The sequence below is a fragment of the Hippocampus guttulatus genome, chromosome 19 (assembly GCF_054856545.1).
Source record: "Hippocampus guttulatus isolate MCC_2025c chromosome 19, RoL_Hgut_1.0, whole genome shotgun sequence".
NCBI lineage: Eukaryota > Metazoa > Chordata > Actinopteri > Syngnathiformes > Syngnathidae > Hippocampus > Hippocampus guttulatus.
In genome coordinates this window covers 368,252-380,697 of record NC_141279.1, presented here as the reverse complement: position 1 = coordinate 380,697, position 12,446 = coordinate 368,252, and the positions used below count along the sequence as shown (strand labels likewise).

Below are 12,446 nucleotides of genomic sequence, written 5' to 3'. Positions count from 1 at the left end.
GGAAGGCCTTCAAGCGCTCATGATCGGCTCTATTTTTTCCAAATGTTAGACACACCCCCTCGCGACTACGACTAAAAGTTCTTGCTTCTCACAGTCTCGCTGAGTGTGTGTGTGTGTGTGTGGGGGGGGGGGGGGGCAACATTTGGGACGTCCTGAAGCGTGGACCTTCTTGGCCGAGGCAACGGCGCCCCCAAGTGGACGATATCATCACGTCCAAGTCACTCGCCGGTGTTGTAATCCCAATTTCGACATGAACGCGAGCACAGTCAGTCGTAAAGCAATAACACTCGTCCAAAATGATCTTCGGGAGGGACCCAAGTCAACTTTCCAAGACGATATATTTTTTTTGGACCGATTCAGAATCTGTGTTCGTTTATTTCTCTTACGCATTCGGTTTAACGAGATGACAATCGTACATGTAAAACGGTAAGATTTCGGAACACTTATGCAAGGGGGGGGGGGTTCAGCAAACGGTGCGAAAGTCCGTATTGCGCAATAAGTCAAACTAAAAAACAAAACAAACAAACAAACAAATAAAAAAATCCGACCGCTAGGGGTCAGTGTTGCCGCATGAATCCGTCACTGCGTTTGCCGCGACTGCCACAGATGCTGCACTGACATTTGCGCCTCGCCAATCACCTCAAATTAACCATCGAAAGCTTTTCATTTGATGCCACTCTTGAAATATGGCTATGGAGTCAACTTATAGAGCACATTGCCGCCCCCCCCCCAAAAAAAGGTCATGTTCTTGTCAAGTACAATCATGTGCACTGCTGTTTTGGAATGAATTGTGAGCGTTTCCATTCAATGCTTTGATTCCATCCTACGATGAATCCAAATCACGGTGGATGGGAGTCGAGATCTTTTTGTCGCTTTCTCTCATCCACCTGCAGCAGTCGAATGAAATATTTGTCCTTGAAAGCGCCGAGCACGCGCATCATGGAAGGAAGACCAGTGAGATCGGTGCGATATAAATGCTCGCTTTATCGGCATGTTTTTTTTTTCCACAGCATTTTGGGCACACGCATTCAAAAATAAAATATATTGTTACCGAGCCAGACCAAAAAATTTTTCCGGATGATTAAAGATCCGATTCGATGACGGTGGCAAGCCCACAAAGGACAGCCCCAGCCGACAAGTTTGCCCCCAGGAAATAATCTCTTGGCAGGTCGCCCGGTCTTACTTTTTTTTTTTTTTTTTTCGTGAATATTAGTCTTCAAAAGGAATCATTTCCACTTGTTACACTGAATACAGAGCGCCATCTTCTGTTGAGGCTGCACTTTTTTGGAATGTGTTGCAAAGCTGTCGTGTTTGGGGGGGGGGGGGGGGGGGGGAGCCGAGCCAATTGTTGAATGCTCATTGACCTGCGCCAAACACTTGCCGGCAAGTTTTGAGCCAATGTCTGAACGTTGAAATTGCATTTGAGCTTTCACAACGCGATACGGCGTCGCCAAAGTGGCCGGCCGGCCTCTCTGGCGTCATTTGACTGGAAGAATGACGCGGCACTTTTTGCACGGCACGTTTCCCTCCGATGACTTGGGAATCGCCTGGCGCCGGTGGGAGGCCGCCCCGCATCTCAACGCAGACATGGCGGCCATTTGCGCGCGGCCGTGGGCCCACCGGTCGCGGTCCTGCTAAATAATACGGCGGCCGCTGATGTAAGAGCTGGCGGGCTGCATTTTTCATGAGCTGGCTTGAGTCGGGCAGTGATTCCAACTCTTTTGCTTTGTTTGTTTTAAAGCCAAGCTGGACTCATCTCGTCACTCCCGCTTATCGACGGCTCCTCGCGACGCCGGGAAGCCAAGAAGCCCACCGGGTCCGCCGCTCGCCATTTTTCCGCCTTTCTCCGTCATTGCGGTTGTGAATTTCAATTCAACCTTCATTCGGTGCAAATATGAATTGCGTTCCAGCCTCTCTCTGTCGAGAATGGGGGGGGGGGGGGATGTCGCCGTGTTTGGGCTCTCGGCGTGATGCTCGCTAGCCATTAGTCTGTGAGTCCAAGCGAGAAAAGTAGCAGTGGAAGAAGGGGAGCTCGGAGTCCCCACTCGCTAGAAAGGAGCCTTGGCAAAAGAAGCGCGAGCCGGGCTACGGTGTCTCTTTGGGGGGGCGGGGGGGGGGGCGGTTCGCTCTGCAATTTGTGCAACCTTAATCTGAAATTGAGCACATGAACGACATCCCTGCCGCCGACTTTCAGAGACGGAACACATGAATGCGTCTTTTGTGCGAGCTGATGTGGCCGCCATGGCAACCGCTACCTGTTCTTTGAGCTTTGTGATTGGATTCGCACCAATATACGAACCCCCCCCCCCCCCCCCCCCCCCCCCACAAGCAAGGCGCTTCTGTCTGCTTGCCTGTGACGGCTGCCTGTTTTTCTTCTTGTTGTTTTCTTCCCTTTGCAGCCTGGTCATGTCTGCACCCGGCGACGGGAATAATTGATGAAGCCATTTTCTTGACACATTGGCGAGTGACCAAAAATGCGAGGGAGCGAGCGAGGGAGGGGGGGGGGCGCAGCCGTCGTCGCGGCCCGACGGCTCGCTTTGTAAAAATGGAGGTCGCGCCTTTTTGGGTTTTAGGCAGATCTCCTCGGCTGCTTTCAATTTGCGAGCCGGCTTCAGCTGTTGATGGTTGATCCGGCGGACTTTGGATCAGGTAGGGGGCGGGGGGGGTTCCATCAAAGCCTTGAATTTTTCTGGGTGAAGCTTAAGCGCCCAGCCAACAACGGGTAAAATTCACCTCGCTCGAAAGAGGCCGAAGGATTCATCGGAAGAGGCTTTCCGCCGTTTGGTGCCAGTTGAAGACGTTTGCCGCGCAGACTGCGAACGAGCCACGCGAGACGCCATCATCGCGGTTGTCGTTTTGGCGCCGTTCAAATGCTTGAATGCGCTTCCCCTCCGGTCTTGTCGGCGGCGGTCACGGGAAGCGCAAGGAGCGTCCGTTCGCCGTTCGAAATACAAAAGAAGCCCGCGCGTACTTTGCGGAGGCGCGGAGGGCCGCGTTGGCCTACAATTGAGTGGCGTCGCCCCCGCAAAAGTCAAGAGCGCGTCTGGAAAAATGGATTCTTTCGTGGCTTTGAGAGGTGCGACGTTAGAGCGGCGAGACGGCTCCGCGCCTTTTTTTCTTTTTTCCTTTTCGCATAATTCAGACAGAAAAATCAATTGAGGTCTCCATCTGGACTGCGCGGGGAATAAATCAAGTTGCTAGTAGCCAATATTTTCAGAGCTTGAGAATTTCAGTCAGATCCTCCACGCGACACGTCGACGTTGTACTTTTGGCTTCGGATTCTTTATTCGGCCCCCCTTTGCGGCCGCGGTCAGTTGAATGAAAATCGCTCGCCGTCCCTCGCGTACGATGTTTCCATCGCAAGCGCGCGCTGCCGCGTCCGATTTGAGGCCAGCCCGAATGAAACCGCGCAGAAAATCAATCCCGATTCCATTTCAATTAACGCCTTTTTACGGCAAGCGCAGCCCGACGGAACGCGTCGGCAAAAGGTAAAATATCGCGGCCGTAAAAAGCGCACCGGACGTGGTGCCGCCCGAAGATAAGAGCGGCTTCTCCGTGACACACTTGATGTGGAGAACCCGTTCTTGTAACTTTCAACAAGTACCCCTGACACTTGCCCACTTTTTTTTCTCCCCCTGTTAACGAGGGGGGGAAAAAAAAAGTGAATAAAGATAGCCGCTGGCGCGTTTGGGCCGTCTATTCAGACTGAGGGGAATCCAATTAAGATTAGAAATGTACTTTTAGGCGGGGTTGCATTCGCTTTGGTTATGGTGTAAATAAATGAAGTTGTATATATGTTTGGGAGGAAAGTAAGGGACACGATCACATCTTAAAATGACTCCTTTGACTTGATTTCAAAAAGGGCCCCGATGACTGCGGCTTTTTGAGAGCTGTGACCGTTTCGATAGTCTGAATTATACTGCCCCCAGGCGGCCAGAAGGAGCGGCGCAATGTTCACTGATTTTTTAATGTGTTAATCATGCAGACGTTGTTGTTCCCCGAACCCCAACCCCCCAAAAAGGCTATCTTGCGATTTGCGTCGTAGCAAATATCTTCCGATACATGATCGAAAACAACTGTGCTTATTCGAAGCGTAAATAGGTGGCCGGCAAGCTGGCCGAACATAAATATTGTTGTGCGGCTCTTCGGGTCAGCTCTGCGCATATGCGGCGAAATTAATTCCGAGCCGCCCGGGATGTAATTAGAGCAAGCGATGCCGCTTTGTTGCCTCTTTTGCGCTGCGGGTTTAGTATTCTCCACGGCGTGTTGCGCCGCCGCCGGGGCCCTCCGGTCCCCGCGGGCCCCCGCCGCCTCCGCCCGAGGACGCCTCGGGCCTCTTTTCACGGCGGCCGGTTTGAAGGTCCGCGTCCGCCGGGAGACCTCCGGCGCAAGTCCTGGGGACACCGGCACAGGTCGCGCACTTTCGGAAGAGAAGTGGCAGTTGTGAATTTTTGAAATTCAAATCCTGCTTCCTCTCGACGGCGCCCCGGCTTTTTTATTTGGGAGTCAGAAAGGCATCGTGTCTGGGAACGTGCTGCGAGTTTTAAAAAGGGATGGCGAGAAGGACTAAGAAATGATTTGTGTCACTTATGGAAGAACGCAAACAAAAACAAAAACTGGACGCAGGATCTTCATTTTGGTCACGGTGCCGAATTTGAGCATCTTTTACAAAGGAAAGTTGGCGAGACATGATCCGACCGTGGAAATGCGCTTTTGATATCGACATCATTTACAAATATCGCCATTTTAACAGTTTTACATTTGGCACACTATGTAGTAGTAGTATTTAGTCGTGTGTGTGCGCGTGTGCGCGCACGGTGCCCGTATGTACATGAAGTCATTCCCTCGACATCATCGAAGCCTCTTTTGTGACATTATATTTTTCAATTTAATGAACACCTTGATCAATCGCACCTGCTTTGAGTGCTCACACTTCCAGAGATCTGCCATGCAAGCGTCCAGCTTTGCTTTCATCTGTGATTGAATCCAAAAGAGACCCAATGCTGGCATCCGTTGGCCATAGCTCGTGTTTTTTTTTCTTGATTCATTTTTTTACTTTCCATCTTAATGACAAGAAAAGTGAGTTGGCCAAGACCGTTCCTACAAAAAAAACAACAACAAAAAAAAACTTCTTGCGCATGAAGCAGAAGCTTCAATGAAAGAAAAGCAATTTTCTGTTTGTCCAAGTGGATGACACGCCGTTGGAGTCACGAGTTTTTTCACCGAGCCCCTTGAAGTGCAGATGCAGACTGGAGATGGTGTGCTGATTTTATGTTTTGCTTTTTTTCTCCTTAGTGCGAAGACGCTGCAGCGGAGTGACAAATGCGGCCGACCTCCGCCTCATTCACGCCACTTCATGCGAGTTCATCCCATCATGGCGTCCTCGTGAGGAACACCGACTTGTTCCGGCGCCGCCGCCGCCGCCGCCGCCGAAGGCCGGTAAGTTCCCCCGAGGGCCGCGCGCCGACATTTGGCAAGTGTCCGTTTTGCTCTGCGCTTTGCCGCGTGGTCACGTTGCGTGTGAGTCAAACGCGCGCTCGATGCATCGCCGGGTGCCAAAAGACGAAAGAGAATTTGCCACCGGCGATTGAGAAGCTGTGAGTCAGAGTGCGCTAATTCTCCGCTGCATACTTCTTAGCCTGGGCGCTACTTGTGTGAACTGTGAGGGGGTTGCAGCGTTTTGGAGCGCGGCGGCCGTTTGGACACCACTGATGCATCCGTCCGTCGAATCCATTGCGCGACCGAGCTTACCCCTCGTCGTCCTTCCCCATTCGAAGCGAGTTGACTAGTTCTCAGACGGCTTTTTTGACGGTCTTTTCGGTTGGCGGAGCGTGCGAGGAGAAGCGTCCGGCAAGCCGCGGCGAAATGCAAAACGAGAGGGGCCGCGTCGTTGTCGTTGTCGTGCCGTCGTCGGAAAAGTATCGGTGGCCGCCGGTCACTTAGCGGCTCGGAACGGGGGGGGTGTGGGCGGGGCTCGTGTCAGTCCCGGTTGGACAGCCGAGCGCATGTCGTTAGCGAGGCGTCGGCTTTGCCGCCATCTGCTTCGGTTTGGGCGCAAATGCGGTGCCGTGCGTGCGCCGCGTGATGTAAATGTTTCATCGTGGGTTGGTGAAATGAAATACGCCGTTCATGCTTTTGCGCCGCGTAACTCTCAACGATGCCGGAAGACGGAGCCGGGGCTCCCGCGAATATGAAAGTAGCGAATGGTGTCAAAGAAGACATCCGCCTCGACCGTCGGGTCGGAGGGCCGAAGGGTGCGGCCAAAATGACGGCTGTCTTTTTTTAATGCGGCCTTGAAATATATTTGAGTGACCGTCTAACAACGCGCGTCGCATCAAGTCTAGTCAAGTACCCGCAGAGCCACCCGGCGTTTGTTTGGTGTCGGGCTCTGCGTTCAGTCTCTTTTTCTTGTTGTTTTGTGCGTGGAAAAATGTCGTCAACAAGCCTCCGCATCGTTTAATGTGCCGACGTCGTTTCGTATAAATAAGACGGCGGTTAGACGTCGACCGCCTCCGGCCAATTAAGGAGGAGAATTTACAACAAGCATCCCACCGTCACTATCTACCGCTGCAGTCACTCCATGCATTATTAAGAAAGGGGCTGAATAATGCATCGAGGCCGGTGTTTCCCAAATTATTCTTGGGCCGTGTTTGGATGGCGCCGGCCCGCGGCTCCAATTAATGAGGCGCGGGCCGAGACTTTGCTGCTTTCAAACCAGGAAAGGCGTCGAGCGGCTTACGAGCGTTCAAAGACCGACCGAGTTTCTGTGAGTCGTTTTTGCCCCGATACGTAGAAAGTCCGCTGACGTCGGACGAAAAACCAACGAAGCTTTGCGGCAACGCTACGAATGCGGATGTATGGAGAAAACCCTCCGGGGGGGGGGGGGGGGGGTCAGGTCATGGATATCGATATTGTTGTTTTTTTTTTAAACTAACCCTCGACGAAACTCGCCTTTGAGTAATTCAACGAAATAAAGCCCATGGAGGTCAGCTCAGTGTGTGTGTGTGTGGGCGGGGGGGGGGGGGGGGGGGGGGTTAAACGGTCAGCTCATCAAGTACAGCAAGTCCAAGTACTGTATCTGCTCTTGGCGGCATGAAAGCAAACAACTGTAGCGTGAAGGGCACAGCGATGAACATCTCCAGAATAAATAATTGGCCTCCTTTCAGATGCTCGACACTTTATTTGTATTTTTTTTTCACTTGAAATCACAATGGCACCAGAGGAAAGAATTAGAGCAGAAAATAGTTCAAGGATGTCCCGTTCCACCTCGAGGGCCATATCGTCAGCGTCGTTAGCTCGAGCTCGTCTCGGCCGTCCATCGGCAGCCGGACGGCGTTTGCTTTTTTTCAAACGCCGTCCGGCCGACCGAGTCGGTCGACCGTAACGACGCCCGCAACGATGCATTTTGAAGGCGTCGCCGCAAGCGTGGATGTTGACGAAAGGCCCGTGCGATGGGATCCAAGCCGAGGTTTGTTGGAAATGTTTGCGTTCTCTGACCCAACTTTCTTCCTCGTCTTCTCCCCCCCCGACTCGCTCGCCTCTCGGCAGTCGCATGAGACGCGCAGGCCGACGATGACGGCGTAGGCCCCGCCCCGCCTGGTCTCCTCCTGCGCCGGTCACTTCCCTTAACTTAATCATCATCCCCCATCGGTCGGATGGAGCCGTGCTGCCATGGGGTATTAAGATCCATCTTGAGGGCACCCCCCCACCCCCCCATATGAGATTTCCATAGCATCAAACCTCGCGTCCCTCGCAAGTATTGAAGTCTCAACTTGAAGTAGGACTGCAAGTGGCTTCTGATGCTGCTGTTTGCTTTGCCGATCGGAAGCCTTTGCGCCTCCTCCTCATTTTCTCTCTCCCTCCCTTCATCCTTCCCCTCCCTGGGGTGTGTCTGTGCCTCTCCTCCCCATGCAGTGTGTGTGTGTGTGTGAGTGTGTGCGCACGCGCGCGCCGCCGCCGCCTCCCTCCCTTCCTTCTTTCCGCCTCCCATCTGCATCTGCTGCAGAGCTTAGCCAACACGCATCTCGACCAGGCTCCGTCATCGTCGTCATCTTTTTCGGCTTATTTGTTCTTTTTTTTTTTTTTTTTTTTTCTCCTCTCCTCTGGTGGAGAGGGGACAATCGCCAGGCGACACTTTTGGGCGGTTGAGGACGGCGGCTGGGACGCGCGGGGACGCATCACTGGATTGAGCCAGCCGTCTGTCCCTCAGTCTCCCGGAACAGCCGCCGCCGCCGCGTTTTTTTTTTCTCCCCCCCCCCCCCTCTCCCAACCCCTCCTCTCATCTTCATCTCCCATCCCGCCGCTGGCGCCACTGTGGGAATGCGGCAGAGGTGAAGCGCTCGTCGAGGTGTCCACCGATTCTCACGCCAGGAGCGGAGCTACATTTGCAGAGGCGAGCGGCGGGGCTGCGGGCGGTCGGACGGTCAGCCATCCGCCCACCGATCGAAGCCTACGCAGCTGTCACTCCAGGAAATCAAAAGTGCAATTGGCGGATCAATTGGATGAGCACCGGCATCGTCGTGTTTGGACTTCACCTCCTGAGTGGATTATCTCCAACTACAACCCCCCCTCAACAACAACAAAAGGGGCAATCGGGGGGTTTGCAATCTTGAAGTCGGATGAGCGAGCAAGGGAACGGCACTTTTCTTATCTTCAAGCAAGCAAGAGTGGCGCGCGGACGGATTTACAGCTCTGATCTCCACCACCTCGCTACGGATCAATACCCGCCGTTTTCTTTTTGCTTTGTTTTCAATGAGGGAGTGAAGCATCTTGGCACTTCTCATCGCTTTGTTTACAGCGCCCCCTCCCCGCCCCCAAGCGACCTTCCTTCCCTCCTTCTCACCTGTGCAGAGCGCGTGAGCTTGTGCGTGTTCTTGCATGGATGCGTGTGCGCGCGCGTGTGCGTGCTTTTGCTTCCTCGTCCACCAGAGGGCGCGCGACTTGTGTAGCTCGCGTCTGCATGCGAGTTTCATGACTACGGACGCGTTAGTTCTGCTCGAGTAGCGCCCAAAAGGCGCGCGCGTGCGCGCGTCAATCCAAATCGTCGCCTTGAGACGTGTACGTCGGCTCGCTCTGCCCGCGAGATGCGCCGCTTTCTTACTTCGGGACCCCCGTCCGTCTTTCGGCGACGGGTTTGACCTCCAAAAGCCCCCCGAGAGACGGAAAGCGCGATGAGCCGGCACTCGGGCGCCGGCCCTCTGGCGGCCATGACGCTGGAGGAGCCGGGGGCGGAGCAGGCGTCCCCCCGGGCCCCGGGCCCCTTCCGCTGCGGCCCCTGCGCCGTCTGGCCTCGCCAGCAGACCTGGCTGTGCGCCGTGCCCTTGGTCATGGGCTTCGTGGGCCTGGGCCTCAGTCTCATGCTGCTCAAATGGATCGTGGTGGGCTCCGTCCAGGACTACGTCCCCACGGACCTGGTGGATCCCAAAGGTAGCATGGGACAGGACCCCATATTCCTCTCCAAACCCAGCGCCGCGCCCAAAGGGCCGGACGTTCCCACCGCCGCCTCCGCCGTTTCCACCACCACGCCGCTGGCCGCCGACGGGACCGCCCCGGCGCCGAGAACTCGATCCGGCTCGCCGGCGAACCGCTCCGCTGACGGCGGCGGCGCCGGAGCGCCGCACCTCCACAACCGGCTCGGCACCCGCGTCGGCGGGACGGCGTCCGCCACCCGCGCCCCCCGGCCCACGCCGCCGCCCGGCGGCGAGGAAGCGACCCCCCGCGGCGCGGTCGGGAAGGGAAGCGGCGGCGGCGGCGGGCGCAACGGGGCCGGCCACTCCAAGCCGGGACAGACGCCCTCCGCAACCGCCGCCTCCGGCGCTCCCGCCGCCGCCACTGTGAGGATCAGCACTCGGGTCCAGACGAGCACCGCTCAGCCACCCGCCCCCCCGGCCAAGCCCACGGCTCGCCGGACTCACGGGCGTCAAGGGAAGGCTCCGGCGACTCGACCGCAGCACCGCTTCCGAACACGTGAGTGCCCGCTCTTGACAGAACGGCCCGTTTCGAAGACCGGCCGCCGACTCGGGCCTCGGCGACGTCTTCTACGGACTCGCCGGGGAGTCACAGAAAAGCCACGCCCCTTCGGTAGACCTTTGGAGACTTTTTCCGAGTCTCCGGCGGGCTTCGGAGACGTCGCGGAGGGCGGCGCCGTCCGCGACTTTGGCGACGTCTCCGAGACGTGCTGGAGATGGAGGAGACGTCACTTTGACATCATCTGACAACATCTTCTGGCCACCCCTCGCGTGCCGGAGCCGGCCAGATTTTGCTTTGACGTCTCCTCCGGTGGGAGGCCCTCGACCTCCGTTTCCGCCTGCCGGCCTCTCAATTGTTTTGGGCTCCTCGTGGGGGAAGCGGATTCAAGATGATTCCCGCTCTGAGAATGGAAAGCTTTGCGCTGGTTCACCTCATGGGGAAAAATCAACATGAATTGTAATCACTGGGCCAAAGTGATAGCAGGGGATCGACATCCTTTGGGCTTTCAACCCCCTTTTCTTGGTCTTTCACTTGTGCTTTCATCCATCAATCCATCACTGCTTTCGGCAAACGTCGCCGCTTTGCCGCCATTCGCCTCGAGCGTAACGCACTCTCAGTCTGGAAATAGTTGTTGACTTGCCCGCTTTGCCGCGCTTCTCTTGACCCGCGTGCTCTTCTTTGACGCCGTTTTGTTGCGCACGCGCCACAGCGGCGTCCGACTCGGATTCCTTCCTTCGTTTCGTCCTCGCCGTCGTCCAATTGGCAATTGTGTTCTTCACAATGTTTGTCATTTTGGCACGTTTTTTTTTTTTTTTTAAATTTAGCTTAAATTTGCTTAAATTGATGTGCCCCCCCCCCCCCTTTGAAGATGTGTTGATTGAATGCATTGATTCCCTCTGACTTAAATGTACTTCAGATGAACTTGTTCAATGATTCATTTTAGCGCTGAAGAATTTCACCTCGGGTCATTTTTCTTCGTAAAAGAAACTTTCTTCCATCCTCTGCGGAAGCCAACGCGCTCATACGGTTGATAAATCGGCCTCCCTTTTAAAGCACGGCTGACATTTCTTCTACTTAAGTGCAACGCGCTGTGTTTAAAATGCAAGACCCCCAACAGAATAGGAGCTCTGCGCTGATGATGAAACGCTGTGCAAAACGCGCCTCCAGGTGTTTTTTTTTTTTTTTTTTTTTTTCACCTCCGGTCGGCGCAGCCGATTGATTTGCGAAATTGCTAAGTTGCGCCTCCGAGGCCCCGGAACGAGCTCGCAAAGTTCGGTGGGACGCTCGGTCACTCCTGCGTCACTCCCGCGTCGAGGTTCTTTTGCCGCTACTTTTTGATTGCAAACTTTAAGCCCTGCCGTGACTTCCCCCGATGAGATCGAGAGCGGCCGCCTTTGTAGTTCCAAAGCGATCCTCTAAGCCTCCAAAAAGCGCGCCTCGTGCTGCTCACTTGAAAGTTGAAGCTTGATTATCTACTCGGGGGATTATATGGCTATCGAGCGGGTGGAAATGTCTTTAGACAATGCATCAGGAATGACTCAGCCCCAAGAAGCGCAAAAGAAACGCCGCCTTTGGACGTGCCGCTCCACTGCGCTCTGAATTCTCGTGACGGCGCCGTGCCAACCGGAGCTCTTTGGCTTCCCGATTATCAACACGTTCAAAAAAAAAAACCAAACATCTCAAAGTATTTGCATAACATGGCCCGGTTAAAATATGCGCGCATATCGGCCTCTCGCAAATGCCTGAAGATGGCACGAGAGTCCGTCGGCCTCGGACGTCTAATAAGCCGGCGGAGACGCTTGACCCCGATGGGCACCGATTACGAGGCGGAATGCGTCGGCCTCGTCGGCGGGGCGAGCCGGCGGACAAATTAGCCCCGGCTGACGGGAACAAAAAAAAAAAAGGGGCTCGGTCTCCCTTTGAGGTTTATGAGTAGTTTCATTGATCAGCCGATAAAAGCGGCGCTTTCCGGGCCGTGCTTTGCGTGATGGAGTGAAAGAGCAAACGCTCGGAGGGCAGCGCGCACTCGTCCCAACTGTCTTGGCGAGATGAGGAAAGGCGAGGCGGGAGGGGCCCTTTTGCGCTTCCGGTCCGCATCCTTGGACAGAGTGCGGCACTCGATTGGCGGCGCACCAAGTCCTCCCCTCCAAATGAGAAACCCGATCCCTTGCCGAGTCCCGCTACCTCTCGCGGTTTCGAAGCTCCGCAGTGACCCTGACGTTCACCTTCGCAACTCAACTTGCAAAGTATTGCGTGTATACCTGGGAGGGCCTTTTCTCCCCCCCCCCCCCCCCCTTCATTTCTTGACTCTTATCCCATAGAGGAAATAGAACCAAAGTCCTCAAGTCTTGGCGTCGGTACACAACGAGACCATCGACTACAAATCACAGCGCGTCGTGTCGACAAACGGTCCGACGGGGAAGTGACAAAAGCGCGGCGGGATTGAGCGAGGAGTTGCGTCAAGTACACGGCCTCGC

General features: G+C 55.1%; 1 protein-coding gene across 2 annotated transcripts in view; it reads left to right on the top strand.

Moving 5' to 3' along the window:
• The first annotated feature begins 7,959 nt into the window (after positions 1-7,959).
• nrg3b (neuregulin 3b) overlaps positions 7,960-12,446 on the top strand; it is a 50,290-nt gene continuing 45,803 nt past the window's right edge. The window contains exon 1 of one of the 2 annotated variants that reach the window (XM_086138931.1): positions 7,960-9,966. In XM_086138931.1, coding sequence (XP_085995057.1) covers positions 9,171-9,966 — 796 coding nt within the window. In that variant the 5' untranslated portion in view covers positions 7,960-9,170. The remainder of the gene's footprint in view (positions 9,967-12,446) is intronic. The other variant, XM_086138930.1, reaches the window with a different exon arrangement.